The sequence below is a fragment of the Lepisosteus platostomus genome, chromosome 25, assembly GCF_059453375.1.
Source record: "Lepisosteus platostomus isolate fLepPlt1 chromosome 25, fLepPlt1.hap1, whole genome shotgun sequence".
NCBI lineage: Eukaryota > Metazoa > Chordata > Actinopteri > Semionotiformes > Lepisosteidae > Lepisosteus > Lepisosteus platostomus.
This window is the reverse complement of record NC_142635.1, coordinates 13,835,103-13,858,491: the sequence shown is the minus strand read 5'-3', so window position 1 is coordinate 13,858,491 and position 23,389 is coordinate 13,835,103. Positions and strand designations below refer to the sequence as shown.

The window sequence follows — 23,389 nt, the reverse complement described above, 5'->3', positions numbered from 1 at the left end:
GGGGCTCCTTATTCACTCTAGTGTAGGACTTAAAACATTAAATACAAAGAAAGTAAGTTTAAAAAAAAAAGCCCAACTGTACACATTTTCCTAAACTAGCTCAATTTAATAAGCACTGAAACCAATTTAATAGTATACAATTTTGTGTAACAAAAGGAAAGGCAAAATATTTGAAGCAAGTTTCTGAAGACGCAGGAATGTAGTGGGAGGCAGAGAAAACCGATGCTCAGCTACAGCCCAAATTAACGGGAATGAGCCCTGCCGGAAGAGTGAAATTTCCCTTGGGAATATCTGCACTGCAGCGGCACACTTCCACCTGCTGGCTGCTCCAGGTGAGGCAGATCAGACACCCACCTCCTGTAACAGCCACTTCATTCACAGCTCATGGTGGCTTCAACCACAAGCAGTCAGATTTCTACAAACTCTGGCCTTGGTACAAAGGGCTTGTGAAAACCTGTTAATATAATATGAAATTATATTATAATAATATAATATGAAATGCCTTTAGCAGATTGTTAAAAATGCCTAAATATTCAGTTAAAGTTTTTTGAGTTAAAAGTGCATTACCCCCCGGCATTGATTGTATGATTGGTGAAATGAAAAGGTGTTTCTCCAACTCAAAAGATTGTGAGATCATGAAGGGTATCCAGGCATTAAATCCATCAAGCAGCAGTTTTTTTTTTAAATGAGGGGGCTATTCTCTTATTGGCAAATGCATTGGGAGCAGATGTTGAGGATCTCAAACAATCAACTGCATCAAACTTGGAGATCATTGGATCGACAAACAAGAAGTGGGAAAGACCATCCATCCAGTCTGATCGAACTTCTGACCTTTTTGGATCCGTACAAAGAGGTTTTTTTCTCCGAGCTGTTCCGGTTATGTAAAACAGTTGTGGTAGTGCCGGTCAGCAGTGCAACATGTGAAGGGAGTTTTTTTCCAGCTCTTCAGCTAGTGAAGAATCACTTCCATGCCCTCTTCCTTGAACAAGTACAGCGGCTCTCAGCATGGAGTCTCAACGAAGCTCTGGATTTGGACGAGTTTGCGAGGCGATGTGCCGTACACCACGGCAATCGCCGCCTTCAGCTCTCATAGTCACGAGAAGCCTGTTTAACCTTGCCGTTGTAGCGTTATTGCAACACGTCAAGATATTGCAAAATCAATTGTGTTGAACGTTATATTCAGGACTTTGTTGTCTGCTTGGAGGATTGGTGTTCATCAAACAACTGACCAGTTTTGGCGACTTTTTGGCGATGACTACACTGATGCTGGATGTGTCCTTCTCTTGTGAAAACATAAGTGACCCTTGGTGGGGGGGTGGTCTATGCAACTAAAACCACAACCTTGATGATAAGATTTTTTTTTTAAAAAGCTTCCTGTATTAAGCATCAAAAACAACCGTTTTGTTACTGAACAAGTTAAAAGTCTATCGATATTATCTTCTTACCCAACAAAATTATGAATCTGTCATGCCCCCCCCCCCCCTTTGCTGCCCCACGTACAATTCTCTCGAACCGCCACCGCCTCCGTCCACAGTCGCTTGGTCAGATGATGTTCCTCTCCAGCTTGGGCGAGCTGGTGAGGATGCGCATGAAGCCCAGCGCCTTGAGGTCCAGGGTCGTGTACTTGTAGTCCAGGATGAGCTCGGCCACCGCCCTGCCCACGGCGGGCGCCTGCTGCAGGCCGTGCCCGCTGAAGCCCGTGGCGAAGTACATGTTTTCAACCAGAGGGTGTTGCCCCACGATGCCGTTCTGATCGAAGGTGTTGTAGTCGTAGTAACCGGCCCACGCGCTGGTCACCTGGTGGAGAGGCAAGTAAACAGTGGACACTTTTCTGGACAATCCACTCAAAGCATTACACAGGAAATGGGGACTCCTCTCCACCACCACCAATGTGCAGCCCCACCTGGATGATGCGACGGCGGCCATAGTGCCCCAGAACGCTCACCACACATCAGCTATCAGTGGGGAGGAGAACAGAGTAATGAAGCCAATTCATAGATGGGGATGATTTGGAGGCCATGATTGGTAAAGGCCAGTGGGGAAATTTGGCCAGGACACCAGGGTTACACCCCTACTCTTTTTGAGAAATGCCCTGGGATTTTTAACGAGCACAGAGAGTCAGAACCTTGGTTTTACGTCTCATCTGAAGGACAGCGCCTTTTTTACAGTATGGTGTATAGTAAGGAACAAGAAGAGCTTAATCCCATGTTCTTTTTCTCTCCTTGGTTTCAGTCCTGTCTGTATACTTTCAGGCAGCTGCAGGGGCTATCCAAGTCATAGCTACATAAAGGAAAACAGATTGTGTAGTTTAAGCTCTCCAGGCACTGGTTATTAATGCAGGGGATCTCATTTATCACTGCCATCAAGCCACTGTCTAAATGAGATGCTCTGTTCTTAGAAATCAATTTTCCTTAATATAGGAATCATAAACATGCAGCAATGATGGATGGAAAGCATATTTTTGACAAAGAGCTTACTTTTAAAATAATATACTGAAGCTGCAGGATGCAAATGTCAATGAAAGTACTAAAACCTCATCTCTTAACTCTGCTCACTGACCCACCTTCAGGCTCTCGAAACATGGGATTCGGCTGGCTAATCTGGGCCACACTTGCTCATGGAAGAACTCATGATCCACTTCCAGGTCACCGGTGTCTGGTTCTTCTTCCTGAACAACAGCAAACATTTGGCAAAGTGTGGTATAAAACTCTGGACCAGAAATTGTCAAGAATTTGTACATTCTACCTCAGAGAAGCAAGAGAAAGAAAGCATTTCATATCCAAACAGTAGATTATGCTGTAAACTACAGTTCTAAATCGTTTGACTTCTGCGTTGGGAAAACCACCCGAGGAACTCACTGCTGCAGATGAGCACCCTCAAAGAAGATACTCTCTATGTAACTTGGCAGTCTGCTTAAATTATGTTTTTGCATCACTATGCATAGTCTTCACCCAGTCCAGCCTCCTTGCTCACCTCCTCAGGGGACTTTCCTGTAATGTAGTTGCCCCCCAGTCCTTCTCTTCTGATGTAAAAGCCTGAGTAGTCGATGACGAAGGGCATGTCTAACCCAGGCCCATCAGGACAGTGAACGACATAGATGTACCTGGAGGGGGATTGAGAGGGTGCACAGAATAAGCACGTTTCCAAAACCCTGAAGTCACCAGTGAACCCTTTCCGCTTTCAACGATTCACCAGTCCTGAAAACTGCATCTGGACAGATACACTGGGCTACATCTGCCAGAGTTTGGGAATCAAGAAGCATTACACCCAGTGACTGGGGGGGGGGGGAGGAGGGAATAAGCTACATGATTTATTTTCAGTGCAGCTGTAGCACCCGCCATCTTACCATTAATCTTCATTTAGCGATACACCTTACGGCGGACTGAGGACAGTCTTTACACAAGGAGACAAACCGAACGGCTCCGCTTGCTAAAGAGTTTTTTTTTGTCCTGTGAAACATCTGCAGCTGCTAATCTGTCGCTCATGTTCAGAAAACAGAATTTTCAGTTTGCTCCAGCTGCATCACCATGTTCTGGAGGACATTCAGAAAATACAAACGAGAAAACGAGGTGTTTTTATTTCCCCTGCCGAAGAGCATATGACAATATTTCTAGGTAATAATGATGATGTGAATTTAAATTCCTGTCCTCTTCATGTGGGAATATGAAGAGATAAGGGAGACACCTGGGAAGTGAGATAATAATATCATTTTTTGTAAACTATGCAGTCTAGTGGCTAGACGTTGGCTTTGCACCCAAATATGTAAATATACTGCCTGTCCTTGGTCAGTGAGATAAAGGGCAAGTATTTGGTAAGCTGGCTGTGTGCCCAGAACACATGAAAAGAACTTACTGTTGTCTAGTCTGCAACTCAGGTATAATTAATTACAATATTGGCATGTGTTGCTGTCTTATCATTTGTTCAGAAAGTGACATAGCAACTTGTTTGTTTTAAGGTATAAAAGACCATCTTTAGTTACTTATTTTTGAGTCTGGTGGTCGCTAGCTGTTCTTCCATATGCATATGAAATAAAGAGACTTCTACTACACAGACACCTGTATGACACAATAAATATGTAGAGTTTACGTCCTCCTTCCTCGAGAAGGAAGAAACAAGCTGCACACCGGACTGACTGAGGGTGGGTAACCGGCGACGCCACATACCTCTTGCGGGGCTCCACCGGGACAGGCATATTGCTCGTGGTGTTGGCGGGGTCCACGCCGATGCCAGCCAGCTCCGCCACCTTCCCGGACTGCGCGCCGGCGGCGTTCACCAACGCGCTGCACTTTATGGAGTACTGCTCCAGGCTGTTGGGAATGCGGACCTGAGTGGGTACAGAACGAGGAAGAGCTCCCACAGAAAGATGGAGAACCAGAGATTCCATTGACGTCGCACAAAGAGCCTGCTCTTGTTCTTCTGTGAGGAAATGGATATGATAGTACACCTGAAGAAGGCTCCACTGTTTGTCTTCTCTTTTCAGCATGGAATAAACCTTTACTTGCCCCTTTGCAGCCTACGCATGCTGATGCAGCTACCTGCTTGATAATACTGATGGCAGCAGCCCTGACTAGCAGTCTGCGATGTCAAGAAGAAGCTAACAATCATTACACAGTGCAGGAAAGACAGAAAATGTAAAAGGATTAACCAGATCACCGAAGCAGCAAGACATGTATGAAAGGGTCTCTGACAAAACCAGTTTGGTTTCTTTGCAGTACATGTCGCCCAGAAAACAAAAGCTGTAAGGTTACAAATCTGTTTTACAATGTCTGCAATGTCAACAATAAAGCAAAATTGGGAAAGCCATACATTCTGAATGAACGACAGGAATATATTGTTCTGGCACACTACAAGACGACTGCATCCTCAGGCAACTGGATCCGACAGTAGACGTTACACATTCAGAGAGCGAAGACGAGATAAAAGGTTTCCATTGCAGTGCAAATGTTATTTTTGCATGGGGAAAAGACGATAATAATTCAGGAATTAAATCAGTAATACCGAGAAACTCAAGGGGTATTTTTGCTTTTGTCAGCTAGATCACTCCAGTATGTCACTCAGTAAAATTCCAAACACGAAGAAATCAATGATTCTCCGGGAGAAAGCAGCGTTTCCATTACTCATTAAAAAAATGTCAACTGTAGCCACAATACTTACGATGACATTGTGAATCTTGTTGTTGACAATCTTGAACCCTGCAGTGCAGAAGAGCATTAGACATCTTATTTAATGGCCACATAACTGGGTTCGGTTAGCAAATATTACTAAACCAAAGACTTTTCCTGAAAAAATCGCGATGCTGAGGGACTGATTTTGTTTTGTGCCGAGTGGCACAGTAGCAAAGACTTGGGTAACTCAACCACATTTAGGAAGTGATCTGATGAGATGGACTGGGAGGTGGTAATTCATTGTGGATTCATATTAAGATTTGGTATATATGAATGAACATAAAATGGCATTACTACTACTGATCACAATACTGGCACTCCTTTGTACAACATTAACTTCTGTTCTGAATGCAAACAGCTTTACGGATAAGAATAAAGTGCCAAAGAGCGGGATTTAATTAGGACAGTACCCACTGACCTTTGACATCTCCAAAACACTGGTGGACTCCCATAGACATTGCTTTGCGTCTGAAAGCATTCAGCAGAGTCCAGGGATCAAACCAGCCCTCATTTTCCAAGCCTGCAATGCAAGAACAAAGACACCCTATGGTATGATACGTTTCAGCATCTATGAGCTAAAGGCTCTTAAGCAAGCCAACAAGCTGGCAAAATCGCAAGCATGTGACCTTAGGTTCAAGAAGTGGAAACAATGCTAAACGCATTTTCTTTTGACGTTTCTTCAATAGAGTTTGTGCAAACTATCAGGTGCATCATCTCAGGAGTACCACTGGGAGTGACTGTTCCCATGCAACACCTATGACAATGTAGTCTTCACATACCACGAATGCAAATACTGTTCCAGGGACAAAACGGCTGCAGCTTGAGAGGCATCTGGACTGATGGGTCACACATGATCAGAAAAGGCAGTGCCTGAATTCATGGGGCGTGGAGTTTCTACCTGCTCAAGAACAGACCACACACAGCACTAGGTAAATGGCAAATGCTGTGCAGAGGTGGCGGAACAGTATTGCAGTCTATGAATTAACAGGGTCAGAACCATATAACCACTGTTCTCCCAAAACCCTCAGCTCAGATCAAGCGTAAATCAGACTTAGGCTGACTGGAATGAAGACCACAGGAGATATCGGTCCAGAAACCTGTACTGCAGAAATACTGGGTGCCTTTAGTGACAGGTTTGACATGAATGACCAGAAACAGGGGCTGGGCCACTGTGACCCATCCAGACAGCAGCTCAGTCAGGAAAGGTTGGGGGTTTTCGCACGTTTGGGTCATGGGTCACGGGCATCACCTTATGTAAAACAGGGCTCAACGCACCAAGCGTGTTGCAGAAGTGACATCACTCCACCCCCCCCGCAACTCAGACATTGTAGAGTTCTGCTGCAGCTGAGGCACCACGTGGCTCTGGGCCCATGAGCCAATCCCAGCAAGGCCAGGGAGACCTGCACTCGTCTCACTTCCATGGTCTTTAGTACAGTGCGCGGCAACTTCTGAGAAGGGCAAAACTGAACACTGAATTACCGTATGAAGCCAAGGCCACACCATCCGTGTTGATCCACGGAAATTTCTCCTTCAGCTGCGTTGGCGAGAGCAGAGCAACTTTGGCTCCGACGTTCCTAAAAGGCAAACAGCCACATCGTTTCATACCGGCCATCCTGGCTTCAGACCGAAAACCTCATTATAGTCCCGTTGCGATGGAAATCGTCCCTGCAGTGCAAGAGGAATTTCTCTGGCTGCTTCGGAGGAGAGTGATTTTCCGACCACTTTCACTGGACTCTTTTTTAAACCAGTGTACTGACAAAGGACTCCCACAGAATGCCACCTGCAGCACTAAGGCAAATCACTTCAATCATTTTAGCACTTTCAGTAAAGGTAAAACCAAACTGAACATTTAGTTGGTAAGAACATTGATTTTTGTTACAACTTTACAGGACTTCGTAGACATGAGCACCTGAGATTCAACTGAATGGTTGGATGCCAACCTTTTTGAACTTAGGCGTAAAAATAAAACATATTCAAGAATAGTGCACTCTGACACAAAACATTGGGCCAATACACATATGAAAGCAGTCTTTCCGCACGGAGCCAAGATGGACAGATGTTTCAGCATCTGGAAGGTTAAGAAGCCACTCTTCAAATCACCTCTGGAGAAGATGGTTCTCCTCCATCACTTCAGCTCCTTTCTCGCTTGCTAGGAACAGATACCCCGAGTGATTGAACTGCAGGTCAATTGGATCTTCATTCAACACATGAAGATGCTCCTGGAGAGTTAAAGGAAATTGCCTTGGTTATCAAAATGTTACAGAGCACAAACGTTTTAAGCAGTCTGCCTGTTAATAGAAGCTCTTATACCTCCTACAGCAAGGTACTCTGCTTCACTATACTGGAATATTGGATTGGAGGAAGTGGAGCCACCTACTGGTCTGCCAGTACCACTTGCAATAGCAATGTGCTCAAGTTTTAGAGACAGTTAAGAGACACTACTGGCAACTTGCTTTAGCAGGGGCAGTAAACCCTGATCCAGGAGACCTGGCATGTCTACAGATATTAATTCTGTCTCATCAGCTCATTATCAACTTTACGAAAGCAATTAAATAATTTCTCCCAGCTCTCCGGGACCAGGACCAGCCAGCCTTGTGCTATAAGCTATACAAAATGTGGGCCTTTTCCTTGATTGTCAATTCCTGTCCCAACACTTTATCGAGGAACAGCTGGTTACCCCAATTCCCCATGCTCAACGAATGTACCTGGCAATTAATCCGAGTAACATGCTAGGAAGAAAAGGCATATGAACTCCTTATAGCCTTGGTCTGCTTGCTAACATCTTCCATGCTCTTACATTGATGTTCTTCAAGAACATGGAAGAGTCCAGAGAGAGGCGGATGTTTTCAAGCATGGAGAACTGCTGTCGGATCCCTCCAGCCGAGAGCACAGTGGAAGCTTGGGAATACTGCAACGGAAATGGGAAAGGAAAGAAATGACTCCAAAATAAAAATAAAAATTACAAGCCGAAATAGTAGTATTTTGTGGTCTGGACAATGCCAATACAGTTTGCAAATGAAGGAATTCCTTTTTCAATCAGTTTCGTGATACCAAACAGAAACAAAAATTCAGATTCCTAACTGAAACAGGACCCTAATATAATATAGTACAGTTTTGAGTTATTTATTAGATAACCCTGTCATAAGGTACACTGCTAGAGCTGTGCCTTGCTCCTTCCTCTGCAAAACCTTTTCAGGCTGTTATTTCCACACATTGGGTTCAGGAGATCGCGATCACAGCACTTCTTTGAGCTTGAGATCCATGGAAAAAACTCCTTCAGCGTTACGGACGTGGTCTGCAGTCCGTGTCGGGTTTCGTAGTGGAGCCTATGCGATGGGGTAAGAGCTGGAGTAAACAGGAGGCGCGGTATGGGAAAACTGGGTAATGGTGCACAAAAGAATAGTGACAGTCCGTGAGACAGCGAACTGGGGAGACAGAGGATGGCATCCAAATCCGAGCAGGTCCAAAGGCAGGTCAGGGCACAGTCCGAGAGTCCATTAACAATGAATCCTCTGATGCGACTAGGGTTAAAATCCCCTGGTAGGGGGAAAACACACCGCAAAACGTGGAGATCCTGGGATAACGGGGGGAGGTCCTCCAGACCCCAGGCTCAGACCCCGGGAGGTGTCGGGGATGAGGCCTATGCCCTCAGGAGACGGACGTAGGGTTTCCTGGTGCTAGGCGGGCCTCGTGACACCCGTACCCTAATGTTGAGCCCCGAGGACTGGAGCTAGGCTTTAAATAACAGTAGACATCCCTAGGTGTGGCCTGTTAACACAGGAACAATCCCGGAACTAATGACAGGAGTAGTGGGGCGCCCCCTGGGGGAGGAATAGTGGCCGTGCTAATGAAAAGTGCCTCTGCAACCATTTGGCAGCGGCTGTGTTCCCACTCACCAGATTATCAGCCCCTCCGATGCAGGGGTCTGTACTGTACACAGACGACACGTCGGATATAAGGTATAACATTAACTGTGCATGCAAGTACGACTCGCCCACCCTAAGGCGAACACTGCAGTAATGTATAGGAAGCAGGATTATTAATATATAGATTAAGGCCATTTCTCTTCCACTTCTCCCCAGCCCGTCGGCCGGCACCCACCGTAGGGTCTTTCTCCACCACGACCACTTCAAACCTCTCCGGGAACTTCTGCTTCCTCTTCAGCCAGTAGGCCACGGACCAGCCCACCACCCCGCCGCCCACGATCACGGCGTCGGCCCGCTCGGGAGGCGGGTCGGGGTTGATCTCCGGGGGGGTCCAGCCGCTGGTGGGGAGAACCGCGGCCGCTTTCTCCCGGAACGCCTTCAGCTGCGCCTCCAGATCTGCGCGGGAGGAACAGGACAGGGCTGTGCTCAGTGACGGTGACATTATTGAGCTGCGGTGTTTACTGGGGGGGGGGGTGCATCCCTATCACAGTCTGGAGGCCCACCCAGGATAGGGGGGGGAATCACCTTTAATCTTTCATCCTGGAAACCAGGTTCAAATCTGAGCTAATCAGCACCAAGGACTTGCATGTGGAAATGACTGATTAATTCGTTGAGTCAAACATTTAGCAAAAGCACCGCTCCACAAAGCCCAGGACACGCAGTGGGACTGCAGAATCAAGACCGTGTCCCAGTGCTTTCGGGACGTCATGTCTGATATAACTGGGGACTACAGGTCTGACTTCAAACAGCTGGGTCAGCATGCGTAGGCTGCAAAAGGGACAGGGAAAAGCTTATTCTGTATGGAAAGGAAAAGAGAGACAACAGTCATCGCTGTGGAGCAGGTGTGTGACGATGCTGTGTCTCTTTCTTTTCCTTTCAGCACAGAATAAACCTTTACCTGTCCCAGTGAAAACATGCACCTGGCGGGCAACTTGTCACTAGTTTGGATAAAATGTTTGCCCCAGTATTTTAAATAAAATGGCAACTGCTAATGAATGATTTCATTCTATCTCATTCTAACAGAAATCTCATTTTATGACACACGGCTATTTCAGGGGAAACTGAACTATGGATGAAATATTTGACCGCGATTCTCTTCACTGCTGGAATTTAGCCCCTCATAGCTCAAAGATAAATTTGTTAGTAACCATACACTACAGTTAATAATCTAACAGTAAGCACATAAAACATGAAAAGGTATTGGTGTTTTTAGTAATAATAATGTATTGCCAGCAAAGATGATTTCTTGTTATCTTAGAAGCAAATGCATGGCGTACTTAGGGGGAAAAAACGAACAGAAGTCACCTTTAAAGAAGTCCTGTCGGGTCGTTTTGCCGGTGCTGAAGCCCCTGGGGCTGACAGGTGTCCGGAGGGCATGCTCAACGAACCTGCAGCCGTGGCTGACGGTGCCAGTCCTGGCTCTGGCGACCCGCAAACAACCGCTCCACGTTGCCATTTCTCACGCACAGGCGGGATAAGCAGTAAATGACTTGTACAGCTGTACTAGATATCGTATTCTAGCTAAACAGCCCCGAATGAAGCAGAGGGGAGCCCTCTCATTGGTACCGTTGGTCGGCGGAGCCAGAAACACGTGATTTAAGATGTTAGAAGCCAACAGGCCAAACTCTTAAGGTTCATTCCCGGATCACGTTACAAGGTTGCTGTTGGTCGCGTCTTAATAGCGTAAAACCGAAGTCCCTGATCACATGACAAGAGGGTGTGTAAGTCCGGTGGGTACGGGCTTCACCGGAAACAAAACGTCATTTCCCTGCGTGCAACTGACGTGACGTGTCTGTAGCCGAGTTGCATAAGGCAGGGGGGAAAGTCCCTCGCTCTTTTTTTTTTTTACTTTCTTAAAACAAAATTTAATCTGATCAGGTCACCCGCTTTTCGCGGGGCACGGTGTTATCGGCCAGTCTGAGCACGTATTTATTATTTATTGTTCTGTTGTGCCGTTCCGATCTTTGTTTTCCCTTCCCTGTGGTGTTATTGCTGAACTCGACTCCGCTGTGTGGCAAGATGTTGGATTTTTTCACCATCTTCAGCAAAGGAGGCATCGTGCTGTGGTGCTTCCAGGGAGCTGGCGCCAGCGGGTCCTTCACGGGGCCTGTCAATGCGCTCATCCGCTCCGTCATTCTGCAGGTAACGGCGACGCGGAGAGACGGACCCAGCGTGACAGCTGTCAGCGCCGGGGGAGCCGGCCGGCGGCGAGGTTCGGTTGGCTGCAGCGAGCTGGGATCGTTTAACGAGCCCCAGATAACATTGATTGCAAACAACAAATGCGCACCCTTTTCCTGGTCCTTTAAAAAGCAAGTTGTGCTTTTTCGCAATCGAGTCCTGTTTTTATGTTTTCCGTTCCTTATGGCTTTTCCAAGTGACAGCTTTATGGAGTTGCATGTCTGAACGTGCTTTGATTTATGCAAACAAAACAACAACAACTCATTATCATTAGTTTATTCCTTTTGCTGATTATGGTAGATGGGCGAGGTCTTCTTTAATTGGTAATTGTCGTCTCTTCTTAACGCCTTGCCTGAGCAGGGTCTTAAGATCCCTTAAATATTTTCCAGTGTGTTCGTGTCACAAATATCGGGAAGAAAATGAGCTGTAATCGTAGTAAGCCTGCAAGCGCCTGTCGTAAGCAGTGCTTATAGCCGTGGCCTTTTACACAAAGAGTTGTAGGAGTGTGGAGCAAGCGGCGATGTCGAAGCTGACCTTGGCTGTTTTCAAGTAAAAGCTTCGATTCTTTACAAATGGGTGGCACTAGTGAACCCCAGCAAGATCCTCTCATTTGAAAAGTTTATTGTGATCTCCTGTTCTGATGAGGTGGATCAGAAGCATGCTCTGTGTGGTCTGTCACTCTTGAGCTTAACATGGACATAGAAGCGTGCTTTGTGCAGGTAGCGAGCCGTGTCGGCATGCGGAGGCTGCAAAGAGACGAGTTAAGGTTTATTCCATGCTAGAAAGAAAGGAGACACGATGTTTCTTCAGGAAGGCTCCACAGCCGAAACATTGTGTTTCTTTTCTTCTCTTTTCAGCCTGGAATAAACCTTTACTTGTTCCTTTGAAGTATGCTTTGTGCCCCATAGTGTTGTGAAGCAATCTGAGCGCCAGACTGTGCTGTTGGGGAGAATCGGGTGTCGAGAGTGGTCTATAATAAAACCTTCTAGTACTGATGCAGCCTTTTTTTTTTCTAGGAGCGCAGTGGGAACAATTCCTTCACCTACGATTCCTTAAGCCTCAAGTACAAACTGGACAATGAGTTTGAGCTGGTGTTCGTTGTAAGTAATTTAGTGTTGTTCAAGTGGTTCATTTTAATTCTGAGGGAAAGGTTTTAAATCGGTTTAAAAATCTCCCCCTTTGATGCTTTTCTGGTCTTCACTGACAGGGAAACAATTTCTTTAATATTTAGACGGTTATTTTGGAATGTCTTGGCTAACAGACTGGCGTAGACTTGTATTTTTTTTAAAGAAAACCAAAACAGATCAATTCAGTACATAGACCTAAAGTCAGCATCTGCCACCCGCCACCCCCGGCAGTGAATTGCAAAATCAATGGAAATCTTATTACCTCAAAGTCATTTTTCTCCTTGACGCAGCATGACGCTGTGGTCATCTTTTTTTCTCTGATTGTTCGTTGTCCTTGTTCATCTGTTGCCCCTTTCTTGTGATCGGCTCTCAAACTCCGGGTGACCACCCTGCAGGACGCTGGTGGTAACTAATCTGAAAGAGAAACGTAGTGCGACACACCTGCACTCTGTGAATTCGAAGCATGAATCCCCCTGGGGGGGTGTCCTCCATTTTCCAAGATCTTTCTGTCAGTAGATGCGATTGACAGGGGGCCAGAATGAGTTTCGGTAGCAGTTCTCCTCCTTTTGTTTGCTCGCTGTGACTCGTGCGTTCGGAGCTCCCGGGTTCCGAATCAGTACGCGCTGTTTGGTTGTGCGGTGCAGGTTGGGTTCCAGAAGATCCTGACGCTGACGTATGTGGACAAGCTCATAGACGACGTGCAGCTGCTGTTCCGGGACCGCTACAAGAACGAGCTGGAGCACAGAGGAGCCCTAATGCTGCTCAGCTACACTTTTGAGTTCGGGAGTGACTTCCTGCAGCTTCTTCGGTACGCCCATTGACAGGATCACTCGTCAGAGTCATTTATAGCGTTCAGAGGTCCCGCATCCAGCCGTATAGTGTGTTAAGAATTTTGGAAAAACAAAATCGCATTCTGATTTGAGTTCCTAGGCAGAGATGGGATGATAATTCATAATAATTTCATATACTTGTGTAGCCCTTTTCTGCACAATCCACTCAAAAGCGCTTTACAGGTAATGGGGACTCCCCTCCACCCCAATCAGTGTGTAGCTGTACTTGGATGATGAGACGGCAGCCAAAGTATGCCTGTACTCTCACCACACACCAGCTATCAGTGAGTGAGTGATGAAGCCAGTTCAGAGATGGGGGTTATTGGGAGGTCATGACTGGGAAAGGCGAAGGGGAAATCTGGCCAGGACGCCGGGGTAACACCCCTTCTCTTTTCTGTGATCCTTCCGTTCCAGTAAAAGATACACCGATATGCTTTCTGTAACCTTTCAGAGCGCAGTTTTGTTTTTGTTGTGCCAGCCTGCGTCAATCGCAGGCGCTGCCCCTCCTCTCCGGCTTTTCCCGATCCTGCCCCAACGCCGTGATCTCTCTCTCTCTCTCGCAGGCAGGCGGAGGACAGCAGCAAGGCCCGCGCCCCTGTCGCCATGAAGACCTTCCAGGAGTCCCAGAAATCCCAGAAGACGGTGAAGTCCATGATCGAGACAAAGGGAGGGGACAAAGGAAAGGAGAACAGCAAGAAGAACAAAACGGCCAAAAAGGAAGGTGAGGCTCTCTGCTTGCGGAGGCTCGGCAGGGGTGGGCGTCGGGATCCGATGGCAGTTTTCATTCTGGGCATCTTGGTCCTATCACAGTAGGACACCCAGAGAAAAGGCTTTGTGCTGCTTTGGTCGCAGGCGACACTCTTGATTTCAGATCATTTCTGGAGGGCAGTTGTGACGGTTCACTTTGTGCTTTGTGTGACCTTTGCTGGATTCTTAGTTTCCTGCTATTTAAAATGTCCTGGGGGGGGGGGGGAGATCAGGAGCCTTCTGACAGCGGAGCTCTGGAATGCAAGAGGAAGGCATGAGCTCTGCAGCCCCGCGTTGGCAGGGGGAGAGACACCAGTTTTTTTTTAATTTTCCCCAGTTCATATTTTTATGAATCCAAAATATTAGAAAAAAAGGGTCTTTTAAAGGAATCTCACCAATCAGAAAGAATCACTGTTGACTAATGCATAGCTACAATGCTCTCGATCTCGAGCAAACAGCACTTTACTAATTAGAATACAATTAGCCACTAATACATTCAGTGCATTCTGTGTTCATGGGACCATGCTGGTGCACTTACTGCACATGCCAATCCAGCCATTCAGAATGCTCAAAGCGCAATGCGCCATGCCAAGTATAAAGCACTTTCTAACTCCCTGATAACCGTCTCCCCAGCTCCTGCTCCCGCGGCGGAGACGGCGGGCGACTCGCCCAGGGGGGGGGCCCCCAAGAGCGCCCCCAAGAGCTCCCTCAAGGCCGCGGAGAACGGGAGCCAGGGCCTGAGCTCGGAGGAGATCATCCAGAGGAACCGCGAGGAGTTCTTCCGCAAGCGTGGAAAGGCCACGGCCCCCGACAAGCAGAGGTGAGGGGCCGGTGGGGGGGGGGGTGGGGGGGTTGGCGGATGGCATAGGACTGGCCGGTGACATTCGTCAGCGTCATTTACAGCAGTCAGACATCTCACTTCCAGCAGTAAAATGTGTTCTTTAAAATAAAATCACGTTCTGATTTGAGTTCCTAGGCAGAGATGGGGCGATGACTAATAATAATTCCATATACTGGTATAGCGCTTTTCTGGGCACTCCTCTCGAAACGCTTTCCAAGTAAGGGGGACTCCCCTCCTCTGATCTGAGACGGTTATCCAGGTTTCTCCTAGAACTCTACGACCAAGTCATTTTGCTTCATGCAAGTCTCGCTGAGACACTTCAGCTCATGTTTGCATTGAGCCGCCGGCAGGAATGTGTTTCGGGGAGGTGGGGGCGAGACAGCTCGTGTCTCAGGGCTGGTCCGCTCTCTCCCCCAGCAGCAGCAAGTCCCCCCGGCCGCCGAAACCGCGTGGCAAGGAAAACCGCGTGTGGGACAACGGGGGCAGCAGCAGCAGAGACCTGGACTACAGCAAAAGCAGCTTCAACGGCGCCCAGGACGGGGAGGGCACGCTGGAAGACACGTCTGCCGACCTGGTAGGTGCCTGGCTGGTGGGGGGGCCGGTTACAGTCGGGTCAGCGTCCACCCTGTCTTGGAATTAGATTCAGTGTCGGGTATAATAATCTATACTGCAGTCAAAGCTTGGGACTCCATGGAGGGAAATCGGTACGGGGTGGAAATGAAATGGAATCATTAACTCCCACTGATTTTTGTCATCCCTGCTCTTAATAGCACAGTAATCTTCTCTCGGCACAAAGGCGTTCGGATTATCGGCATTTTTTCGTATTGGCCGAACGGGGCTTTGAGCTTGCCAAGTCAAATGGGAGCTGGGCGTCAGGGAGGTGGCAGCCTGCTGCGGTGTCCCGGCTCCCCGTGACTTCGCTCTGACCCCCAGACTCCCTGTCTCCATCAGGGGGTGCAGCCTGGTACCATGGGGGGAGACCTGCGCCCGGTGGATTACGAGTCCAGCGAGGAAGAGGAGGAGGAGGAGGAGGAGGAAGAGGAGGAGGAGGAGCAGGTGGTCTCCAGTGCCAGTAAGAAAAGGTGAGGCAGGGGTTGTCATTTTACAGCAAAAACAGATGTTGCTTATTTTTAGGCATGAAAGAGCACATGAAGACAGTGGAGTGGCTCCTTCGGTGTTCAGGCAGATGAGACCCGTGCAGAGTGAACACAGTGGAGTGGCTCCTTCGGTGTTCAGGCAGATGAGACCATGTGCAGAATGAAGACAGTGGAGTAGCTCCTTCGGTGTTCAGGCAGATGAGACCACGTGCAGAGTGAACACAGTGGAGTGGCTCCTTCGGTGTTCAGGCAGATGAGACGCGTGCAGAGTGCACACAGTGGAGTGGCTCCTTCGGTGTTCAGGCAGATGAGACGCGTGCGGGTGCAGTTTCTGTTATTATGTGAAACCCTGTGCCTTGAGTGTAGAAACAGGTGTTTTAGAAATCTGCGACGGACTAATCGTTCTTTGCTTTTCCCAGCTCTAAGAAAGGAGGCTTCGGGGGGATGTTCAGCATGCTGAAGGGTCTCGTGGGCTCCAAGAGCCTGACCCAGGAGGACATGGAGCCTGTGCTGGAGAAGATGAGGGACCATCTTATCGGTATGACAGACTGCGGGGGGCAGTGCACTATTGACCTGTCCAGGAACTGCATTTGCAGGAAAAAAAACATTGCTAACAGGCTGAAGAAAATGTTAAGGCGGTTCGGCCACACATCAGTTTTAGCTGGGAATGAAGAGTGTACAGGACTGTTTGACCCCTCTCATTATAAAAACCCCATCTTTACTCAGTAAGGCGCTATGTTGAGGCTTGAGAATGAGAAGTGTGTTTCGTCATTACGTGCTTCGGGATGATTGGGCGTAAGAGCTGTTTGCAGTTTTATTCTTTATCTCAAATGGTCACTTGTATATCCATAATTATGAGGCATAAGCTGACTGTGCAGCAGGTCTACAAAACAGGAATGGTGCTGGAGGTTTTGTTCTAAATTTCTGCTGTGGCACCTGAACAAAGCTAAAACTCGTTTGTCAAATGCCCCCCTTTTTTTTTTCATGCAGCGAAGAATGTAGCAGCCGACATTGCCTCTCAGCTCTGCGAATCCGTGGCAAAAAAGCTGGAGGGCAAAGCCATGGGCACCTTCACCAGTGAGTACCCCTGCCGACGCCTCTGAGCTCGGAAGTGTGCGTCGTAGGGTCTGATGCCAGACAGCGCTGACAGTGAACGGCTTCAGAGGTCGGCGGACTGGCGCTGATGTAGTCTGATCGGATCTTCACGCGTCGTTGAAGAGACAGTGTGCTTACAACGAGGTGCTTTTACGAGGCATGAGCTACCTGCTCCTTTAGCCACTTTTAATGTGCTAATTCAGCCCAGGTCTGTGGTGAGCATCCGATACACAGCGTGGCACAGCGCCCGTTTTTTTTTCAATCGCTTTGAAATATCACCAGCAGCCATGTCACCCTGCATCTCGCAGCTGACAACGCCCTGAACCTCAGCAGGTGTGAGCCTGGCCAGTACCTGGATGGTACTGATGGAAAAACCAAGGTTGCTGCTCGGAGAGGTGTTAGTGGGACCAGTAGGGGGCGCTCACTCGCGATCTGTGTGCGTCCTAATGCCCTAGTATAGTGATGGGGACACTAGGCCATAAAAACCTCTGATGAGATGTAAAACCTAGGTCTGTGGTCATTAAAAATTTCACGGCATTTCTCGAAAAGAGTAGGGGTGTTACCCCGGCGTCCTGGCCAAATTTTCCCCTGGCCTTTACCAGTCACGGCCTCCTAATAATCCCCGTCTCTGAACTGGCTTCATCACTCTGCTCTCCGCCCCGACTGAGTACTGGAGCATCATCCAGGTGGGGCTGCACACGGGTGGTGGTGGAGGGGAGTCCCCAATACCTATAAAGCACTTTGAGCGGAGTGTTTAAAAAAGCGCTACATAAGTGTAAGCAATTATTGTTTTTCAGTCCGATTCTAGGCCTGAGGGTGCACTCACGCGCCGGTCCGCTGGTATTTCGAGGTTGAAAAAAGACAAAGACAGTAAATGGCACCGAACAGCGCAGATTTGGGTGCTTGGCTGTTGGTCCAGCCTGTTACATATTCTTCTGTGTGAAAGCTGCTTATATGGGATGCAGCTGTGAGGTGGGGGCTTGTCCTCTGTGCGGAAAGCCGTCTCCCTCTCGGCGCGTGACGTGTGTGTGTGTGTCCCTCAGCCGTCACCTCCACCGTGAAGCAGGCCCTCCAGGACTCCCTGGTCCAGATCCTGCAGCCCAAGCGGCGCGTGGACATCCTGAGAGACGTGCTGGAGGCGCAGGCTCAGCGCCGGCCCTTCATCATCACCTTCTGCGGCGTGAACGGCGTCGGCAAGTCCACCAACCTGGCCAAGGTCAGCGGCCGCCGAGCTGGCAGCAGCACCAAAGGCGGAGCCCCTTGAGGAAGGGAGAGCGTTACCTTGGTGGTCACGGTGTTCTGGAGAGCGCGAAACCGGAGCTGGAGTTCCGAGTTGGCGACGTACAAAAACGAGCTCCTTGAAATGGGCTGGGGCCTTTAGAACTCAAGGACGGTTACAAAAGTAAAAAGGCGCCGTCCTCATTTGCCCCCTCTAGCTCGTTTGGTAGTGAGTGGTTAATTGATCCCAGGGTTTCATCCAGACGGTTCAGTCGCTGGAGCTGTTAAATTCATCCCATGTTGGTCACACGCCAGGTAATTTACAAAAATGTAAAAAAAAGGTGGAAAAAAACAAGTGTGAACATAATACACTACACTACACTGCCTTAGTGTCATCATTTGCCTGCCCCAGCGTAAGAACGGTCACAAAGGCCCCGTTGGACCCCTCTAGGTCGTTTTGATAGTGCGGAGTTAATTGATCCCAGACGTTTCAGTCTCTCGGGCCATTTGCATTCATCTCGAGGTGGTCAGCCAAGGGTATGTGCCAAAATCCAAAGGCAAACGTTTGGGGGAAGAAAACGTCCTTATCAGCCCGTCGCAGCTTGAGAGGACGGTAGCTGCGGTCTCACTGCTCCCCCGTCCTCCGCAGATCTCCTTCTGGCTCATCGAGAACGGCTTCACGGTGCTGATCGCCGCCTGCGACACCTTCCGGGCCGGGGCGGTGGAGCAGCTGCGCACCCACCAGCGGCGCCTCAGCGCCCTGCACCCGCCCGAGGCGCAGGCCGGCGGGCGGCCCCGCGTGCAGCTCTACGAGAAGGGCTACGGCAAGGACGCCGCCGGCATCGCCATGGAGGCCATCGCCTACGGTAACCGCAGGCCCCCAGCCCCCAGCCCCTTCGCTTCAGTTAAATACACATCAAAACGTTCAGACTGCTTCAGTGTCGTTGAAGAGACACGATTATTTACCAGCAGCCATATCACCCTGCAGCTCCCAGCTGGCAGCCCCACTGCAGCTCAGCAGGTGTGAGCCTGGCCAGTACCTGGATGGGAGACCTCCTGGGAAAAACTAAGGTTGCTGCTGGAAGAGGTGTTAGTGGGGCCAGCAGGGGGCGCTCACCCTGCAGTCCATGTGGGTCCTAATGCCCCAGTATAGTGACGGGGACACTGTACTATTATAAGGCGCTGTCCTTCGGATGAGACGTGCAGTTGCAAGAAAAACCCTTTCTCAACGAGTGTTAAATATTGACAAGAAGTACAATTGTTTGTGTGTTATTAGTTTAAGCAAATTGTGTTTGTCTTTTATTGTGACTTAGTAGCCCTACTTTTTCAGACCACATTTTTATGAGCAATTAATGTTGGAAATGGTTCACAAACTTTTTCTTGCAACTGTAAAACCAAGGTCCTGACTCTGTGGTCATTAAAAATCCCAGGGAGTTTCTCGAAATCTTCCATCACTCTGCTCTCCTCCCCACTAAGAGGTGGTGTGTGGTGAGAGTACTGGTGCATCATCCAGGTGGGGATACTGGTGGTGGTGGTGGAGGGGAGTCCCCATTACCTGTAAAGCGCTTTGAGTGGAGGGTCCAGAAAAGCGCTATAAAAGTGTCAGGAATTATTATTTTTCCTATTTTTTAATGTTGTGCTGTCACATATAGACTACGGCTCAAACGTGCCATTAGCAGATTTGTTTGGCTTTGCCAGGCCGAGATCTTGTTTGCAGAAAAGCAAAAAAAGACCTGCTTTTTTTCCCCGCTCAGCCCGGAACCAGGGTTTTGACGTGGTGCTGGTGGACACAGCAGGCCGCATGCAGGACAACGCCCCCCTGATGACCGCCCTGGCCAAGCTGATCGCCGTCAACATGCCCGACCTGGTGCTGTTCGTGGGGGAGGCCCTGGTGGGCAATGAGGCCGTCGACCAGCTGGTCAGTGCCCGCCGCGTCCTTGCTCTGTGTGAGTGAGTGAGAGAGAGAGAGCAGGCTAAGTGGGAGACGTTTTTCAAGTTTTTTCCCCTCCCCACTTGACTTCCCTGGGGGGAACTATTGGAGTTATATTATGAAATGTATCTGCTGCCTTGTGCTATTCATTTTGATTGGTGTGTTTTATTTGTTTGATTTGAAAAGCGGGAGGGGCGCATTTCAAGTTGCAGGCCATTACCGGTAACATTCCAGGAGAGGGCGCTCCTGTGCTTGTCCGCAAGTCGCTGTTTCAGGCTCATTCAGGATCCAAGAATCTTAAGAATGCGGGTCGTTTTCAGCACGGACAGTAAATACCGTGCTGCTTTTGTCATTTTGCGGGTTTGTGGGCATCTGGTGCGCGTTTTGTCCCCACAAGTCAGGCTGTGGCTTTGCGTCCCCCCGCAGGTCAAGTTTAACCAGGCCCTGGCTGACCACTCCATGTCTGATAAACCGCGGCTCATCGACGGCATCGTCCTCACCAAGTTCGACACCATCGACGACAAGGTTTGTATAGCAGCAGGCAACAGTTCAGTTCAGGAACTCATTTTTCTCCTATATGAAGTCCTATATTTTTCCCGGTTCAAAGGGAAGGGAAAGATAAAACCATGAGCTTCTTTTTAAATGGGGTGGAAAAAATAAGAATCCCTAAATATATATTTTACATAGAAAGATGGAGCTGGCTGTAGTAATGGGGTGATTGCAATGCAGTGTTAAAATCTGCGGATGTTTTGGGAGCGTACTGGTGCACTATGGCTGCCGTTGCATCATCCAGGTGGGGGCTGCACATTGGTGGTGGTGGAGGGGATCCCCATTACCTGTAAAGCGCTTTGAGTGGAGTGTCCAGAAAAGCGCTATATAAGTGTAAGGAGTTATTAGTGACCTTATGATCTAACATGATTTCCCAGTTCCCACTAAGGGCATGATCCTGGGTTTCTCACCCCTTTCCTCTGTTGTTCTGTGGTTCCTCAGGTGGGGGCTGCCATTTCGATGACGTACATCACCGGCCAGCCCATCGTGTTTGTGGGCACTGGGCAGACCTACAGCGACCTGCGTAGCCTCAACGCCAAGGCTGTGGTCGGCGCCCTCATGAAGGCCTAGAGGGAGACGCGACCGCCATCGCTCTCCCACTGGCCGCCCGCTTTTGAGAATTCCAGTCCTGCAGCAGCTTCCATCTTCACATCCACAGACCATGTGCACACATGACACACACAGGCTTGGCACCATTTGGACATGGGGTGGAACCGAACCCTGCTCACGACAGCATGCGTCGTTGGGAAGAGACTGTACTGTGAGATCCTCCTGTCTGAGCCCTTCTCCTTATGAGACCTGGGGTCCAGCTGACGTTTACCTCAGCCCTTCTCCGGCTGTTGGGGGCTGGCTAGACGCAAGAGACCTGAAGCTGAGAATTCCTGTATCCCCGTTTGAATATGTTTTATCAACACAAATTAGTTTTCTGTCATAGTTCAGGGAATGATGACTTTTTACGAAATCGTTTAAAAGTGGCAAATGGTTAAAGTGGCATTGTTTTTTATTTATTTTTTTTGTTTGCTCTTGTTCTGATGTCCATTTTTGAAGATCGCGAGGCAGAGCTATTGTTTATCACAACTAGCTGTCCAGCTCACAGCAGAACTCTATTCGGTGTTCTGAAGACGCAGTCCTATGTCTGGAAAATCCGGTCTTAACCACAACTGAATCCAGCCAAAGTCAAAACCCTGGAGAAAGAAGTTACCATAGTGCCTGTATTACTCTCCACTGATTCACAGCTTTGTGCAGTAGATAATCTCAGCCCGGCTATGAAATCTGAAATGTCTCAGATCTTGTGAGGGATCCTGCCTGTAGGTTTTACTGTTGCACCTTGAGGTACCTGCTATGGAAATTCCAATGACTTATCCATGATTTGAGCCTTAGTCCTCTGCTCTGTTTCTTTTGTTGGGGGTGGGGTGGGGGGGGTGGGCGTTTACATGACAAAAGGTCTTTTATCCCAGTAACTCTCAGTGGCTAAAGGCACCCACACACCTTTGTTGTGGGCTGTTTAAGTGACTGAATTTTTTTTTAGTCTAGTCTAAAATAATTTACAATACAAAGGTGTTGAAGCTTCCAAACCCTTTATGCAGTAGTGCAATAAAAGAGAATTGAGAGCTATATAGAAAAGTCCATGTCATAATTTATGAGAATGTAATACATTTGTTAAAATAAAGCTGCTATGATAGCCTTCCCGTGGCTCTTATTTTTTTTTGGGGGGGGGTGGGGAGGGTGAATCTCAGGGGCACATATGGAAACCTGTGGGCTCTTATTTGAAGTTTGTCAAACAGCAATAGGAAGCTGGAAATGAACAGGTCTGTATTACGCTGTGTGGAACATTACAAGCTGTTTCTCTGACAATGTGCTCTTTCCTTTGACTAGATGGTAGAAATCTTTATATTGCAAAAGCAAGGGCATAGAACAAAATTTACTTAAGCGCCATTTAAATACAGCAATATGTTATACAGCAAGACTGATGTGGGGGAAAAGCTAAAGAGTGCTTTAGCGACCTATGGCATGCTTCTGTTGAGTTGGCACCTGCAAAAGTCACAATTCTAGTATTGCATTGTGAAAGAGCCACTAATTTATTAGTTATGAATATATTATTTACTAACATTTATTTACAGCATGTACCTGCTGTGTTATGAAGTGTTCCATCTTCATGGCTACCAGCTAACTGGAAATGTAAAGTTACATTTCCAGTGGAAAACTGGAGAAGTCTGTCTCGCTTTCCTCATAGTTTTGAATAGGTTGGACTATAATACGATGGACGAAGGCAGCCACGTCTTCTCCATTGTCTGCATTTCTATTGTCTCCTGGAAACGGTGCCTTAAATCTTTCTATTTCATTTCTGCATATAAAGCCTTGGGATTCTTTTCTTCCATGCCTAGTTAAATTAAGCATGTTACCTGCACCGAAGACATTCTAGAAAATTCAATTTTGTGTTTGAAGGAGTAGATATTAATTAGTAACCTTGATATGCAAAAGGTATTAACCCTCTTCGTTGACCTTGCTTTTACTTTGTCTTGACCCTTCATCAACTATCAAGAAGCCCTGCATTTCCTTTTTGCCAGCTCCTCAGGGCACCCAAGTCTTTATTTTGGTTGTCCTGTAGTTGGGAATAAAACTCAGGGAATTAGTCTGTTTTTCACTCAAAGCCTGGGGCATTGCTTGGATCTGTGGTTAAGGCTTT

General features: G+C 48.1%; 2 protein-coding genes across 4 annotated transcripts; one reads left to right on the top strand and one right to left on the bottom strand.

The window, feature by feature from the left end:
• Positions 1–85: 85 nt before the first annotated feature.
• On the bottom strand, positions 86–10,774 carry foxred1 (FAD-dependent oxidoreductase domain containing 1). The gene is made up of 11 exons (XM_088619418.1): positions 10,397–10,774; positions 9,267–9,487; positions 7,963–8,073; positions 7,266–7,384; positions 6,645–6,739; positions 5,584–5,685; positions 5,155–5,192; positions 4,164–4,324; positions 2,974–3,103; positions 2,564–2,668; positions 86–1,797 (listed from the first exon to the last, which is right to left on the bottom strand). Exons 1-11 carry the CDS (start codon positions 10,545–10,547, stop codon positions 1,543–1,545), a joined length of 1,488 nt encoding a protein of 495 aa, XP_088475544.1. The 5' UTR covers positions 10,548–10,774; the 3' UTR covers positions 86–1,542.
• An 81-nt stretch (positions 10,775–10,855) lies between these two features.
• On the top strand, positions 10,856–22,389 carry srpra (SRP receptor subunit alpha). Of its 3 annotated transcripts, none has more exons than XM_088619414.1 (14): positions 10,856–11,233; positions 12,286–12,369; positions 13,041–13,204; positions 13,790–13,947; positions 14,607–14,793; positions 15,238–15,388; positions 15,766–15,896; positions 16,331–16,449; positions 16,902–16,988; positions 18,050–18,222; positions 18,874–19,090; positions 19,979–20,142; positions 20,581–20,679; positions 21,145–22,389. In XM_088619414.1, exons 1-14 carry the CDS (start codon positions 11,111–11,113, stop codon positions 21,271–21,273), a joined length of 1,986 nt encoding a protein of 661 aa, XP_088475540.1. In that variant the 5' UTR covers positions 10,856–11,110; the 3' UTR covers positions 21,274–22,389. The 3 variants fall into 3 exon arrangements, with proteins under 3 accessions (XP_088475540.1, XP_088475539.1, XP_088475538.1); XM_088619413.1 differs by having other exon boundaries at positions 15,235–15,388; XM_088619412.1 differs by having other exon boundaries at positions 15,232–15,388.
• Positions 22,390–23,389: the final 1,000 nt, after the last annotated feature.